Here is a 17,825-nt window from a genome sequence, read left to right as displayed (position 1 = left end):
TGAGGTGCAGAGGTAATATGGTGGAAAAAATTGCCCTGATGCAATTTACATTCCCTGAATGCTGTGCAGTATATACATATACACGTTAATTTTTTGTTTTCCTTGCACTCAAACTCTCGGAAAAAGACGATATAATTCTGTATACATAATATTATAGACTGATAAAGAAAAAAAAACAGAAGCATGTATAATTTTGAAGATGGAAGATTAATTTTTTTTTAACCTTTTCCAATCATTACACACACACATTCACGCACAATTTTGGCTTTGCCTTTGAGTGCTTCGATCGAGTTCATATAATAGTTTATCTTCTTCGTCTTTTTTCCACCAAGTCACTGGACAGCCACGGCTAGCTAGTGTGTGAGCGATTGTGGGTGTGTGGATACGTATAATAACACGAGGCTAATAAAGCCTCGCGTCGTGAGTAAGCAGGCAGGTAGACGGGCAGGATACGGCATGCGTATCAATATTTGTATGTATAGGTTAATATAGACTTACACACACGTGTTCCGGCTTACAATACCTGGGGTTCCTCTTTGGTCAGGTTTACAAGCGGAAGTCAATTACATAAATTAATTAATGACGCCGCGTTTGTGTGCCTGTGCAAGCTTTACGTAAGTATGTATGAATGTATGAATGTATGAATGTATGAATGTATGAATGTATGAACTCGTTCGCTCACGTTCGCCTTAGGGTGCTTATGGAGTCGCCTTGTGGCTACACCTCGAAAACGCGCCGAGCCAAAACTCCTATACCGTTCGAGCGATCGGGATGAAACTTGGGCAATTGGTGCCTTGATTTGGCAAAAATCGGAGGAATTTTTTACTTTTTGAAAATTTGAAAAAATAATTTTCTTACAGATCGGTTATCACTCATCGAAATTCAGAAAATTTTTCATGGTTGCGCTAAATTAATTTTCAATTTAAGCAAATTTATTCTGCAATTATTATACAAGTAATAATAAAAGCACCTTTCGTTTAGCAATAAATAAATTTGATTCGATTGAAAATTAATCAAATGACGTGATTTTATAGCGGCTGCAATAGTTTATATGTATTACACATATAGGTATTCGTGAAACTCACATCTCTCCCTCTCTCTGTTGTACTTTTCATTCTCTATCGCAGGCAGATACCGACTATTTCACAATCGATTCGCGTGCCTCGCGTCAATTCTCGTTATACCCGGCGTCTTATTAGGCTCATCATGTAGTAACTCATAATGTGTAATCTAAAGTCGGAGAATACGTATTCAGGAAGAATGAATATAGAATATAATAGAATTGTCGTTGCAATTGTTTCACGTGTAATGATGATTCACAAATTGTTTTATGTTGGTATGAAGAAGAAAATTTTATTTCAAATACATTTTTCATTGATAATCTAGATAAATTGAAAAATTAGATTATGATTATGCAGTATATAGCATGTATGTTAAAATTCACTGTAACAACTGACATGAAAATTGGCATATATCGACAGCAGTTGAAACGAATGTAAAAAGAATAAAACATACGAATAGTTACAAATGAATTTAAGAAAAAAGAAGAAAAATATATTTATTTTCTTATTTATTTGCCAGCTATTTAATCAACAAATCAGTCGATGTAGAAACCTTATATCTATATACCGACAACGAGGCTCTAGCTATGAATATATATGCATAAATACAACGTCTATCGAATGCTATTTCAAAGAGGCTACACCAGCAATTTTATTTACATATAAATACGTACGTATGTGTATATATGATACAGTATGTATGTGAATGAAAACGAGCGTAGAGTAGTGGAGGAGGTATTCTTTGAAGGGCGTACCCACCCCTCGATCGGTTCTTCAGCTATAGTATGGATAAAACCCTTACCTAACCTAAAAATTTATATCCACTTCTAAGTGCTGCGGTAGAGAGAGATGGTGAAACAATTGTCGATAACGGGGCTCGAGAAGGAGTGAAAACGGTCGAAATGAATGTAAGAGAATTCTTTTCGCGCACAATTGTATAAATTTATATGCATACGAGGTGTAACATATACGTATATATTGTAAGGAGCAGTGAAACGTTCGTTTCTTATTCAAATGATCACCGATTGGAATCGCGTTTTCTCACCCTTATCCTCTGCTTCTGCACCGTTCAATTTCCAATTGGCACGTCTAGACTGCACTGAAGAAATATTTGATACGTCTATCAGGTATACTTAAAGTCGTGAATAAGTGAATATTGGTACTTATAGAGAATTAAAGAAATTTTATGACTATTTAAAAACTGTTGAAAGAAAACAAATTTTCGTAAAAATTTTTTAATATTTTTTATTATAATTAACCAATTTATCATTCTTCATTTTTTTCTACAGATCTTTACGTTTTCGGCGACTCTAATAAGTTGAATAATAAATAGTACATTTTATTACATCGAATAAGTAAACCTCGAATCCAGCTCCGTGCTAGCGGAAGAATATCTAAACAATTAGCTTTTAGTTAACTCGCACTTTGAACTCCTTCGGCTATTACACATCCATCGTATGCATCTGCTTACGTACTGCGTTATACATAGATACATAGATACATGGATACCTATGTAGAGGAGAGAACAAGGAGAGAACAAGGAGAAGGGGCTGCAGCAGCTTCTAAATTGCACGGTAAAAGCGGCTTATAATTAATTAATACCGCGGTATTAATTACAAAGCTTTGTCGGGCTGGCTTGCCTCCTTAAACTCGTCGAGCTCTCTCGCTCTTCGTGTCACGCATACCTCCCTCTACCTCTGATACACCCACCCTTACTCATCTTACATACCTATACTCACATGTGGATGAATTTGCGTTGTACCTACGCTAGATTAATAGCTTAGGTCACGCCGTGTACCTTATGCCTATACGTATCTCACGTATTTAAATAAGAACATCAGCACCACGCCGCTGCGGGCTTCGCATTTTAATTTTACTATTAATTCTTGAATCATTACAACAGCTTGAAAGTGAGTTCACAGACTTATACAAATGCGATACGGATATTATAGGTATACCGTAATCGATCTTATCTGGGACAAAGTGCCTCCTCCCCCCTGAAATTTTTTTAAATAACAAGGAATAAAATTAACCATTTCAACTTTTTATCAAATATCAATTATTCGGAAATCATAGTTAGCGTAAAGATTTTATTCTTGTTTTAGGTATTATTTGAATCGAAAATTCGACTGTACAAATTTGACTTTCCAATCTATGTTGCATATTATGTTCAGATGTTGTAGTCTCGTTGATTATGTACTGTATTATTGCGAATAATAAACGTTAATTTGTATCATCTAATTTCTTTTTTTTTTTTCTTCCCATTATTACAGATGAGTGGAAAACGTAGCCGTAGTTTCAAATGCGCCGTTCATCATCGTGACAGGGAAGTCTGTTCCGAAAACGATTTTCATCTGCTCGTTCACGAACCTCCTCTGTTCCAAAGGTTGGTACTATCATCTGCATCGTTGTCATTATAGTGATGATAATAATAATTGTTGTCGTTGTTGTTGTTGTTCCTGATGTCATTACACCAGCCTGATGCATGCATTACTTGTAAACTTATAAAATAAATGTGTAACAGTTCGGTCAGAGTAAAGGTGATCTACGTAGGCATTGGAATTAATATAAAGGAATTGAATCTCTGAAATAGGAATTTGAACATCGTCTGATATGTAACAGACATTTAAATCCCTTATTTCATAATTATGCTGAGGTATATAGGTATGTGCAATAGAACGAAAATAAAGAAAGAAGTCAAACTTATATATAATGTAAAGTGCCTATATAAAAAAAAAAAAAAAAAAAAAAAACAAGAAGAAAAACGAAATTAACGAAATATTGAAAATTAGTCTGCGTGAGTGAAATTTTAACAGCATCGCGAGAAAGCACAAAGAACAACAAGAAATATTTTTTTACTTTAAATCACTTCATGCATTAACATCGCATGGAACCGCGGCCAAAGTCACAGATAAACATACGCGTGTATAATTATTGTGTCAACACATACATACATATAACAGTTACACGTATCAGAAAGAGTAGAAACAATACCAAAGGAACAAAACGAAAAAGAAAATAATGAAATTGAAACACAGGAAAAAAATCAACAACAGCACCGAACAAGCCAAAACTGCATGTTATAATACAATATCGACGACAGGATAGAAAAACCAATGAAAATACATCAATATATATATATATATATATATACATACATATACATATAGATTAACCGTGAAGAAAACTAAGAAGATAAATTTTAAAACCGTACAATTACATCGTTACTAAGAGACGAACCGACCGTCTCCGTCGAAACCTTCGCGGCTGACGGCTCGCGGCTGAGTGAGTGTCCGGTGTTATTGGAGCAGCGAAGGACAACGGAGAGAGAGCGAGAGAGAGAGAGAGAGAGAGAGAGAGAGAGAGAAGCGGCGGCGGCAACTCGGTCGTCGCAAGGCTCGGCGAATCTCTTTGAAGTGTGCGTTCGAGGCATCGGCGGCGTTGACCGAGTAACGAGCGGATTGGCCTGGGGATCCCCCCTCCTCTGCGGAGGCGCCAGACTCGCGGCCAATAACCGGCGGCCTCTTCCCCCCTCCCCCCCCTCCAGCCCTTCGGCATCGCCGCGTGCACACCCACGCAGCCCGAGGGATGCTCTCGGGAGCCGTCGGCGTCGGCTCGTGGCTCGTGGCTTGTGGCACTCGGCGCGACGCGAGCGATACGAGCGAGCCGCGCGAAACTGGAACTACATACACCCTGCCCTACCACTCGCTCCCTCCCTCCCTCCCACCATCCCTCCTTCCATCCCTCCCTCGCTGACTCGCTCACTCACTCAGTCACTCAGTCACTCAGTCAGTCTGACCGCGGCAGCCGTCCTGCGAGAACGGGGATGCATCACTCCGCGGCCTTGACGCGAATGCAGCCTCATGTAGAGGCGGGATCGATCCTCGAGATCCGATCGCCTTCGAAACAATAATCGTATATCGATATTAATAATAATAATAGGGATAATAATAGTAATAATAGTTGATAATACAGTTTCTCCGTTATTATACATGCATATATATGTATGTAAAAGTATATTGGCTGCGGTGCGACGATTAATAATTGTTGTTTTTGTTGCTCATATCGTTTCCTAATTGTCACACAAAGAAGAGGGATCGGACAATTTACGTTAAATACATATCCGTTGCTTTTTTCTATTTTTTTATTTTTATTTTGGATTGATATTATTATTATTCGCCGGTGTGAAGTTCGTTCAAGTTGGATCTCTTCTTTTTCGATTGTTTTTGTTTGGTTTTTTCTTTTCCGTTGAACCAAACGATCGGATTTTTTTCCAATTTATCACTCCGATTCTCTGAAACTGTGCGGAAACTTGAATATCGTCTAGAAGGCGAAGACGAAGGATAAGGATAAGGATAAGGATAAAGAGAGGGAAGAAGAGGAAGAGTGAAAGAAAACAACTGTGAACGCATGCTGCTGCTGCTGCTGCTGCTGCATTGACAGCCAACAAGTGATACCCCGCTCTAGACAGCAGCGTGCGCACGTGTCTTTGTATATAATATATGACAGTATAATAACTTGGTACAGTGCGTATAATATCCACGTCGTATACCTACAACAACACCCCATCGTCAACAATCTAAACGAAAGAAATTTGAAAACGAAAAAAAAAAAAAAAAAAAACGATAGAAAAAATATCCACGAATCTGTGTTAAATTGAATAAAATTTTGTGAAAGTAAAAGAAAAAAAGATAAAAGGGAACGTAACTGATCGGTGTACCTTCGATTATTATTATTATTATTATTTATTAATTATCGTCATTATAATCAGTTGGCGAAAAACAATTATTGTATCATCGCGTTGTTCTTGTGTTCTTGTGTTCTTGTGCTGCTGCTGCTGCTGCTGCTGTTGTTGTTGTTGCTGCTGGTGTTGTCAGTCAGTCAGTGAGTGTGTGTGTGTGTGTGTGTGTATGCGCGCGGGTGTTTGTTTGTTGTTGCGTCATACAAGACGAGGGGATTTTTGTTTTTATAATGTGTGTCACGACGCCGTTGAGTGCTACGAAAATACTCAAGGATGTCCAATCCCAGCCCAGGACTATCGCAACGACGACGACCACAACCACGACCGTCACGACGGTTGCCGGCAACCGACGACAGGTCGTGCAGGGCTTCGTTAATCCTGCCGCCAGCAATCATCCGGGGGGGGATCCCAACAGGCCGCAGCACACCTCGATCATGTATGTCGATCCGATCCTCGCCTCGGATTTCTTTCACTTTCGTTTTAACTTTTCTCTCTTACTTTGTCGCCTAGTCATCCTACCTACTAGATGATGTTCCAAATTTTTTCTGCTTTTCCTTATATGTACATGCCTCCGAAGATTATTATCGTTTTGCCGTTGCGTCGTGGTTTGAATTGAATTTCAGCTCGGAGCGTCGCGTCGCGTCGAGTCGCGTGCCGCACGTCCGCGTCCTCGATTAGTCCGTGTCTCTCTTATTTCTACCGACAGCTCACTTCACTTCGTTTGTCGATCCGCGTTTCTCTTCTTCTTCTTCTTCTTCTTCTTCTTCTTCATCTCTCCTTCGAGTAGCTCAAGCCTTGTAATTCCTTCTCCTTATCCTCCGAGGTTCAAGTTGACCAAAACTACTTTTAATTTTCTCAAATTTTGACCATATTTTTTTGTCGAAATAAGACTTTGAAATATCGACTTGTTTTCGTATATTATTACGGTTTATCCAATTTCAGACCATTCCAATATCGCGAAGTAACCGTTTTTTCCTCCTCCTCGGCATAAATCGTAAACGATAACAACGTTCGCTAACTTCGATATGATTCCTTATCATTTTTCTCACAGCGTACAAATCGACGTCTTTGAACTTCGTTATTACAGATTCTTACTTATAAAATCTCGACAACTTCACTGCATCCTCGGCGTTTCGCGAGATTAAGAAAAAAAATGATTCTCCATGAAAAATAATCAATTATTCTGTATATAATTTGATCGAGTTTATATTTATTGTTGTTTTTTTCTCTAATATAGAAAAGTGGATGAACAAATTACCTCATGAAATAAAGTTCGATAACAAGGAAAAAAATAAACTTTAAGCATACATCGAGTTATGTTGAATATGGTTTTTTCATTGACATAGATTATGCATTCGTGTCTGCGGGGTTAAATTAAATTCGTCTTCTTCTTCTTCTTCTTCTTCTTCTTCTTCTTCTTGTATCACCTTTCGTTTTCTTCTGAAGACAATTTCCATATCAAAGTCGCATCTTCGCGTCATTCTCGGGTCATACTTGCGCACCTACCTACATACATACATACTTAATATCATTAGCTTCCATTATACACTTGACGCTAGTTTCCTAATTTTACATAATACATATATGTATCGTTTCTTGAATTTTTCACTCGCTGAATATTCTCTTCCCTGCAGCGTTGTTATTCGTTTTATTATACACAATAATGTTTAATTTTCTTTGAATGATACTATATTACGTAACGATTATGTGTGTGTGTGTGTGACTGTGTGTGTCTGTGTGTGTGTAACCCGTAACATTTTTTTTTTTCTCTGTGCATAAAAATTCTTACGCGTATAATAATATACATTTTATCAGAGCGCAGGTCTCTATAGGGAAGAAAAAAATTCATAAAAGATGTTTCATTAAAATACAAGTTATAATCGGAATTATTTTTATTGCCTAAGGGAAACAAAAAAATTTTCACAACTTTGTTGTTCGGTAATATTTTCTCACTTGTAATGCCGAATCGAAACTAACGAAATGAAAAAACAGCGGACAAAAGTCAACGAAAACGATTTGGGAAACAAAAAGAAAAAAAACAAACAAACAAAACAACAGCAACTACAACAACCCTGACTCAAGAAGTAATGAAAAGAAAATCTTGAGACTTATACGAGCTGGCATAAAAGCGGTTCATATATGTATAATAATAATAATAATTATCATACATATATTATGTACGTGATATTCTTTTGTCTATACTATTTCACGCAATGTGAGAATGTGGAGCAAAACGCAGTTTAGGTCGGCATTATTCCTCATCCACACACTACATACACTTGGACACCCTCCTCCTTAAACTCGAATGCAATATGTGTGCAATTCAGAGTTATTTAGCTATTGTTTGTTGTTTTTTTTGTTGTTTTTTTTTCCTTTCTTTCGTTTTCTTCTCTTGCCAAGGGGGAGGGAGAATATAATCGTTTATTAGGGCTGGACCCCTAAACCACCCTTTATTACCCTACTTAAATAAAAAGACGACGTATTGTGCAGAGTCCTCTGTTGCGGGGCCAGAATCTTGCGGTATTTATTCATTTTCATCGTTTCTTTATTTGAATGTCAATTTTTTTTCTGTTCTCTCTCTCTCTCTCTCTCTCCCTCTCTCTCTTTCTTTCTCTTCGTTTATATACTCGTCGAAAATTCTCTTATGTATATATATATAAGTATATATAGTGTGCTCAGTCATCGCTGCAGGGGTTCGTCGTTGGCCAACGGCCACATGTGTGTGTATATATATATATTTGTATATACACACACGTGTGAACAGAAATGAATAATATTAATTCAAGTATATAAGTTATACATAATACGTATATAGCAGAGAATTTATTTATTTCTTTTCTTTCTCGAACAAATATTATATGCTCTAGGGTTGAACTCCTCCGACTAGCGTTGAGATGTTGTGTGTGTGTGTGTGTGTGTGTGCGTGTATCGTGTGCGGATAATTTAATATTACCGAGAAGTGTAGATTTAGATTCGTTGCAAAAGAGTAGTGGGGTGGAGGGGAAAAAAGCATAAAAACAAACTCTGTACCACTTCTACTGCGGTTCTCTCTCTCTCTCTCTCTCTCTCTCTCTCTCTCTCTCTCTCTCTCTCTCTCTCTCTCTCTGTTTTTTTTCTTTTTGTTCCCAAGAGAGATGAAAAGTGTGAAAAGATAAAAAATGAAATGATAAAGAAAGTAAAAGATAATATGTGTGTGTATGGTGTGTGTGTATATATATATATATATATATATATATATATAAATATGTATAAGTAGAAACGACGTCGGCGGCCCTGGAGGAGGATGTTGCGACGATGAGAAAGAAAAATGAGAGAAAATAGAGACCTACTTCTCTGTCTGCCTTTTACCCGCGATGTTATTTCCGTTGCAAGTCTCAACGACGTCGACGTCGTCGTCGTCGTCGTCGTCGTCGTCGTCGTCATCGTCATCGACTAAGCGCCATGGTCTAGTCTATGCAGTCTCTGGATCAGGTCTCTCTCTCTCTCTAACTCCGCGTCAGAGACAAACTGCAAGAAGAGGACGATGCATTGAATTTGTCCTCTTCTCTGACGTTCTACTTCATTATGATTGCAAACGCAGTTTCATCTTTATACTAAAAAAAAATCGTGTGTAGTGACGATGAGGATGAAGAACTGGCGCAAGTTTACTCGAAATAATCGCGATACCATTACCCAAATATCTTACCTACAGTCGCTGTACAATCGGCATCAAATTATGATCCCAAGTGTTCGAACCGTTCTTCGACAACACGTGGATCAGTGCGAAGAAAAGATTAGCTTGTGATCTAGACGGGTGCCGGGATGGATGTTGACGTCCAGGATCAGGACGATCAGTCAGCCTGAAGCCAGGATGGACGTCTCGTCTCGTCTCTCGTTTTACAGGGAGCCCCGGATGCTCGCTTGCTTCCTGGTGCCGTATAGACTAGACTCGCGAGCCCAGCCGCAAAAATCCATCTTATGTCCCCTCACTTCCTTCACTCTATTATTTTCTCTCCAGTTATTCGGTCCGGCTTCTATAACCGCAGCACGATTGTTTTATCGATCCTGCACCAGTTGTAGACATACATATATGGATGGATGTATGCCCGTGTGTGTGATCGGACTTCTCTTCCTCCTTCTTCTTCTTCTTCTTCTTCTTCTTTCATCCTCTGATCGCATCATCCGAAAACGGGGCATCGTGCCAAGGAAGAATAATACCGTTTGTGCTGCTGCAGGACTAAAAACTCTCTCACATGAGCGTGTGAGTGTGAGTGTAAGGCTGTACGTTTAGGTTAGGTTGGACCTCACGTGACTCGTATAGACTACCATATCGAGGATGAAAAAAATTTCAACAACGTTCCCCCTTTACACTGGAAATTTAAATTCACGCTTCTTTCTTCTTCTTGATGTATTCCAGGATGGTACGCATGATCGGCGACGAATTTCTCACCGAGGAAAGAGATCGGAAGTACTACGCTGACCATTACACGTGCTGTCCACCACCCCTCTTCATCATCCTCATCACCCTAGTCGAGGTGAGTTTATCATTCCTTTATATGTGTGTAATATTTATTTAAAAGTTCCCCGGCTTGTTTTGGAGAGATGCTTTCCTTTTCATCATTGTTAGGGTAATTCATCGATCGTTGAAATCGCGTCGCATTTAGTCTCACGATTCCCATTATATAGTAACGATAAAAAATAAACGATAATGATTTACAGGGTAGTTTTCTCCCTCGTCAAGCCTCCGAGTCATCGACAATATCATATGCTTGATTGCTTGCTTGCTTGCTTGCTTCCTGGTCCTTCACCTTTTCACAGGGTAGAATATCGTTCATCCCTCTCCCTCCTCCCACTTTCATTCTCGTTATTATAACTCCGGGGTGAATGGTAATATTATTATTCACCCTCTCTCTCCTCTTCCACCACCACCACCACCACCACTTCGCAATGTTTTCCTCCCCCCCCCCCCCCCCCCCCCCTCTCGTGATTTAGGTTACCGCGGCTTTTAACTATGCATCTAGCTAGGTATAGCGGTTATACGTTATTATCGTTATAACTACCTACGTGTGCCTGCCACAGCTCGAAAACTTTGTTAAAATTAATGCGTGTTACGTACAACATATGCATACATGTATACCTACGTAATGTGTGTTATACCTTGTATATAAGACGTATACGTATACATCGAACGATAATATCGTCTGCATGTTGATCAAGCCGCTGGATGCTGGAAGAGTTTTAACTGTATGCGGTTGAAGCTGCTTGCTGTCTGCATGGGTATCATGGAAAGAAACACATGCATGGGCATAGAGAGCGTTGCTTTTTCAGTGTTTCAGTTGTATGTACATACCTATATATGTACCTGCATCGTCGACGGTATTAATGCCGCGTTCTGCTGCACAGAGATTCTCTGGGTATGCTGCTGGTCGTTTGCGGCGAAGACTGTATACATATGCATATACCTTGTACCTGGGTTGTATTTTATTCCGACATTTTCGCAGTATCTCCTCTGTGTGTGTGTGTGTGTGCGTGTGTGCGTGTGTGTACGTATATATAACTATGAGGGTATCTTCATTCATCGCACACTCTGTATAGAATGTTCCTAGCGCAATAGCGAGCTTAACGTCGTTTAAATTTTAACAAATTCAGAAGCGTTTACTGCCAAGTGTTCACCGGCACCTACCCCTTTGCACATGTATACCTATATGTGCCTCACATCTTTATATGGATACCTTATACTCTGTCGTCAACACCTAGTTGTATTCTGGTGGCTCTGATTTAGAGACACCGATTGTACATTTTTCAGGGTGGCGATGGTGGTCGTGATATACTTACTTGCTTTTTGCTTTTATATCGCGGAAAGGTTATAGTTGGAATAACATTATTTCTGCGAGGTTAGGCTGAAACGTACACACCTAGCACGTTTCTTGACTCGTGTATATACACTAGGGTGGCGCAAAAAAAAAAACGAGTATTTTTTTTTTATTTATTTTTTTTTTTTAGTCTCGTGTGACAAAATGTTAGTTTTTGATGTTCTAAGAGCCCACTCTAAAGGACAGCTCAAAAAAAAAAATTTTTAAGAGGTCGCTCCAAATTTTTTAAAACGTCAATAATCGTCAAAAAATTAAATTAAAAAAATTATATTTTCAGTTTTTGTTTAATTTTTAATTCATGTCGTCGTGTATTGTTATCGATTCTTTCTTACTAAATAGAAGAAAAAAAATTTATGAAATTTTGATGTAGATATTAAAAGGCCGCTCGAAAAGATCTAAAGAAATGCACCAAAAAATTGAAAAAAAATTACAAGAGACCTTTCAAAATTCAAATTTTGAACTGAAACTTTCGGAAACTTATTTTTTTTTTGTCCATAAAATTATACCGTAACGAGAAAAAATTTAAAAAAAAAAAAATCGATTTCTGACGATTTCTCGACTCTTAAAAATTTTATTTTGAGCTGTCCTTTGGAGTGATCAAAAACTAACATTTTGTCACACGAGTCTCGAAAAAAAGAAAATAGTCGGTTTTTTTGCGCCACCCTAATATACACATATATTGTCGGTTGCTGACTAAACTAACCTCGTTATAATATAACTACGGGGGATGATGCTTGCACACCGGTCGGTGGAAGGGGGGGCGGGGGGGAGGGGGGGGGGGGTGTTCCTCGTGTACTACGTGTCGTTATACTCGCGAATTTGTGCATTTAGAAATCCTGACACGGTAGTATGGTGCCTCCTTACTTTAACGCTCTATGAATACGTGTGGATATAAAAGGTACCATTACCATCCCATCCCATCCCATCCCATCGCGTTGCACTGCGCTGCTAGATCCTATGGTTGGAACATGTCGAGCTCCAGAGACGTCGAAGGAAGGAAACGTGCCCGCACGGTTACGACAATTTCGGTTATAAGGTTACACTGCACGTATGTGGCGTCGATTTTACCTATACCGGAACGTACACGTAACGCAGATCGAAGACGACTTCTCGAATCGTCGTCGTCTTCGTCTTCCTCTCTATGGCTATGTAATACGGTATTCGAGGCACGATGGGAAAAATGTTCCTCGTCTGCTCTCGATCTATAGACGAGAATGCATTCGTTCCCGGACCCCGGACGAAGGGAGACAGTTTTCTATTTGTGTTTCTTCTGCCAACTTAATTCGAATTCGTACCTCATGCACACACTGCCTGCATCCCTTCGTCTAATTTGTTCTATCTTCCAAATCCATGGATAATGTGTAATCTTTGTCCGTAGCCAATGGGAATTTATCACGTACTATGTATATACTATTTTATTTTTAATCAACGTGTCCTTCAATTCGTTTCCAGGTAAATAAAATCGAAATAGTTTCAGATTTCCTTGAAATTTTACTCTCGCATAGGTTGGAAGCGATGTCACGTTTCATATAGAGTAAAATGGCTCGATTTGCATTTATTTTTTTTCGATTAATTGTATAAATCGTCGTGACGTGACGCACAGGACTCTGTAGGGAGATTGAAGTCGATGAGTTACACGATACCCTGAACCACACCAGATCTGTGGTAGAAACCTCCGCGACTGCTGTTCTAGCTACCGTTCGACAACGTGCATATTCACATTGCAGAGCCAACAACGACTCTTCGAAAGTGCAAATATAAACGGAAAACTGAGGTAGCGAATGACGATGTATTCGTGCTTGGGTGCTATTTGCCATTCGGGATTAGGTGTAACCAGCAACGACGCGCTCCCTCCATCCCGCGGGACGTTAGTCCTTCAAAATGCTTCCAAATATATTCATGCGGGAATTCGCTCCTCATCCCTCGATATAATTATTGCTGATCAATTATTGATCAATTAGTATACCGTTAGGGCCAATTAGTTCCTCTCGGGAAACCTTTGACCGCGAACAAATCGCGGATTTGGAACACGTCGATACAATTGTCACAGTATGCATTCGAAGCTGAAACTGAACGTCTTTTCTTGACAGGCTTTAACGTGAATACCTTGAGGTCCTGGAAATGTCGTTGAATATATTGCTTGTCCTTAAAAAGTCCTGGAATTGAATTCGTTACGAATTTTTCACTGGACATCACTGGTTTAATGTAGAAGGGAAAACATTTCGCTCTTGTCTTTCTTTCTGGTCGTATAGTATAACAGTATGGAGAAACCCTCTTTCCTGCCTTCCTTCAGGATTTCTCACAATCAGGATAGCTCGGGGACATGAGAGACCGGGGCATCACGTTGGACTGTTTATAGTGATCGGGTTTTATGCGCACCGCGGGGGAGGAGGAGGGGATGACGGCGTTTCGCCGATAACTTGTGATTGCTGGAGGAGAGGAGAGGAGAGGAGAGGAGAGGAGAGGAGAGATAAGACTGGTCATTAGGACCGGAACCGGGGTAGTAGGTGGCTGCTTGGTCGGCGGCGACCGCAATTTCGTCTGCTGGAAAATGACTCCCAGCTGCTGTTGGCGGTGCCGCGATCGAGAGGGATGGTCGGAGGGAAAGAGACGAAGGAAGAAGGATCTCCGCCTTTGCCTTCGCCTTTCCTCACCCTCGTGACCTGCAACCCCGTGACAGTTTTATTAGCATCCCAACCAGACGCTGATTCCGCAGGCAAATTTCGCCGACCCATCTCGAAACGGGGAAAAATTCCCTTCGATCAGGGAATTATACAAGTCATTCTTTATCTCCTTCGGTGAGCTGAGCTCACCTTACTTACCTACTTACTTACTGCTGACAGCTGTCACCCGTCACTTAGTCAAATTATCTACTTTATATACCGCCGAGCCGGTGCTTGTTGCTGATGCTGCTGCTTCTTCTTCTTCTTCTTCTTCTTCTTCTTCGTCTTTTGCTGCTGATGTGGTTGGTGGTTCACAATTTGGAGGAATGATCCTACTGCAGGGTTCCGACCTTTCCGACTACGCGTATTTTTTCTCACAGAGCAGGGATGAAAATGAAGAAAAATGGGAACGAGAATGAGAATAGGAGGGGGAGGAGACCCGGACGAGTACCCAGTGAAAACAATCGTTCACCGTCCAGAGCTATTCAATTTTTACCCAACTCGCCTCACTTCACCTCTCTATAAATACTGTACAATATCTACGGGATGTCGGGTATACGACGGAGAAAAGGAACAAGAAGACGAAGAAGACGAAGAAGACGAAGAAGCCTTCTGTTCGCACCAGAAGTGCCGCTTGTATGTGCGATATCGAGTCGAACGTCGTACGTCGTAGCTGCATGTTTACCAGTTTCTTAGGCGCCAGGCTTTTCAGGGTTCACCTACCTGCGTGACGATCGCTTACTACGCGTGGTGTGGACACAAGAAGAAGGTGCTCGATGTGACGAACCAATAACTAGTCTACTAGTAAGGTGGAGGAGGGCGGTGACTTCCTCCGACCTAGTGCCTTGTAATATGGCTTATTATGTACGAGTGTACCATCCTGCAGTTGAACAAACACTCGATGCAGTGTAATCATTGTATTTACACGACCGACTCTCCATTCTGCACTCGACTCCGAGCACTGCAATGCACTGCACTGCACACGATATGTGGTTCCGAAAGCTAATAACGGTTAAAAATTCTTGCCCGAGTTGGGATCACCGCCGGAAACGACGACGTCGAAAACTGTTGTACGTACGCTCTAGGTTCCGTAATACACCGACGAACCTCGTGAAAAATAAATAAGTAAAATAAGAGGAAGGAGAAAAAGAGAAGAAAAAGAGGAAGGAGAAAAAGCTAAGGAAACTTGGGAAGTGCCGAAATTAACTCGGTTCTACGTTCCACCGCGTATAATTGAGAGGAGTCGGAGACCAGACCAGAACAGAAGAGAATTACTACGTGCGTGCGAGAGAGTCGAGAGAGAGAGAGAGAGAGAGAGCCGACGCACGTGCCCCGTGCTCGTCTATCCGTAGGAGAAGAAGGAGGAGGCGTCAAGTCCAAGTGGCAACAAAGCAAAGTGGTCCCTCCTCGAGGGTCCTCTTTCCTTTTTCTTCTTCCGCTTGCCGTCCATGGCGACATGAGAAGCCGGCGATACCGGATACCGGAAAACGAGCTTCTTTTGTCTCACGTCCTGCAACGAGAAGACGCAGCAATTATTACTGTACCGTTAACTTTAAATTCCAACAAAAATGTCCGTCCATTCATCCATCGCTCATCGACTCGGTTTCGAGGTTAGGATTATAAGACTCGTGAATTTTTAACCCTGTGCCATATGTCACAGATGCTTCGGAGTCGGCCGGCTGTGGGCCAAAGATCGGCATACGCAACCTGCTCGGTCGGATCCATCCAGCCTCTAGCCTGGCGTTAAAATTCATCTGACTGGAAATGCTACTACTGCAACAGCAACAGCAGTGTTTCAGCATGAATGAATGAATGAATGGAATGAAACTGCAGCCGGCCGGCGCATGTTTATAAACACCCGCTAAACGCTGATCAAGCGCAAATAAAAGTTTCGAGCATTGCCTAGGCAGGATATCTTACATTCATTATCATATGCATTCATATTTCTCCTCCCCAGACCCTCTGTTGGTTCAAATCGTTTTGTGGTAATTTTTATGGTCCTATCAGAGATGGCTAACTAGAGAAATATGACAATCTCCATTTGGTACCCACTCGACGTGTCAAGGATATATGTATATTGTATGTAGAAGAGGGTGGATGTCGGAGGGTGTGCAGTTGGCTTGCAAAAGATACTCCTCGCTCTAGTTAACCTCGTGTTATTCTACGTGTGAATAAACACAGATAGAAAGAGAAACAGGGGAGAGGATGAGCAGAAGGAAGCAGAAGTGGAGCACGTGTAGCAGCTAGCTATCCATCCACCCACCGTGACCTATGAGGGATATACCGAAAGTTGTATTCCCCCCTTATTCCGTGTCGTCTTCGGATGATCCCCCATCTCTCTTTCTCTCTTTCTCTCTTTATCTTCTGGTCCAGAGAGCAGTTTGCTTCGCGGCACCGCGGCGCCCTTCGACGAGGGTAAGAGAAGTGGGAGGATGAGGATGAGGAGGTGGAGGTGGGAAGAAGCCCAAAAGTCTTAGAACCCTAGTCGCCTAGTCTCCTCGGCTTAGCGGAGCTGGTTCCTGGCATGCCACCACTGCCGCTCTATACTCCTCCAGAATACCCCTGCGGTATTTCCTGGTTTTGGGGGAAACACGCACGCACACACACGTAGGCGGCACTAAATTCGGGAAAGCTCAGGGGATGAAGAGGGTGAGACGTACACGCGCTGGAACTCCGGGGTCAGGGGAGTCAACCAGACTGCCAGACAGACGGACGGACAGACGGAGGGAGAAAATAATCCACGCTTCTGGACTTCTGCAGTGGCACTAGCCAAAAGGAAGAAGCTTCCTGTCGCCTCTATCCCGCCTCTATCCCGCCTGCTGCACTGCAGGATACCGTTTACCGTCTACCGTCTACCTATACCTATACCAACACCGCATATCCAGACATTCTATACGTGCGACAAACGACGCTCTTGCTATTCCATGAATTCTCGTTAACTCTCGGCTACATGCTTCAGGCATCCATGCATGTATGCATCCTGCTGCTGCTGCTGCTGCGTCTCTCTTCCTCGCCCTGCAGTCCATTCGAATAATGCGGACCACCGTCCTACCGTGTCCTTGTCATGACGATCCGTCGTCTCCAGAGTGTCGCGGTAAATGTGCTGGACGCTCCTCCCTCTCCTGTTATGCTCCAACGTATTGCACATTTTTTTTAAGAATTTGAATAATGGATATTGGATTTGTAAGCTAATGAAGTAGGTACCTACGTCATACAAGATTTTTTCCTCAACCTTTCGACCCCTGCAACGAAAAAATTATGTGACGTACTTCATTTACCTACAATTCTAAATCTTTCTTCTAACAATGTCTATTTTTTATATAAATAAATGTATCGGCTTAATTACAGTGGATGATCGGTGAATATTGATTCATTTTTATATGTATACGTTTAAAAAATACGAATATCCTTCATGACCATTTATAGTCGGTATAGTCAAAACCTGAAGTAAAAAAAAAAGAAAAAAGATAACGACTGCGATGTGATCGCGACGGGAAAGAGATCACGA

At 41.1% G+C, this 17,825-nt stretch overlaps 1 protein-coding gene across 1 annotated transcript in view; it reads left to right on the top strand.

Moving 5' to 3' along the window:
- The window catches only part of LOC124414147 (protein rhomboid), a 138,298-nt gene that overhangs the window by 99,778 nt on the left and 20,695 nt on the right, over positions 1–17,825 (top strand). Inside the window, exons 4-5 of the mRNA XM_046895093.1 lie at positions 3,335–3,447; positions 10,199–10,316. Coding sequence (XP_046751049.1) covers positions 3,335–3,447; positions 10,199–10,316 — 231 coding nt within the window. The remainder of the gene's footprint in view (positions 1–3,334; positions 3,448–10,198; positions 10,317–17,825) is intronic.

Source organism: Diprion similis, chromosome 13, assembly GCF_021155765.1.
Source record: "Diprion similis isolate iyDipSimi1 chromosome 13, iyDipSimi1.1, whole genome shotgun sequence".
Lineage (NCBI taxonomy): Eukaryota > Metazoa > Arthropoda > Insecta > Hymenoptera > Diprionidae > Diprion > Diprion similis.
The sequence above is the reverse complement of the archived record's forward strand: the minus strand, read 5'-3'. Positions and strand labels throughout refer to the sequence as shown.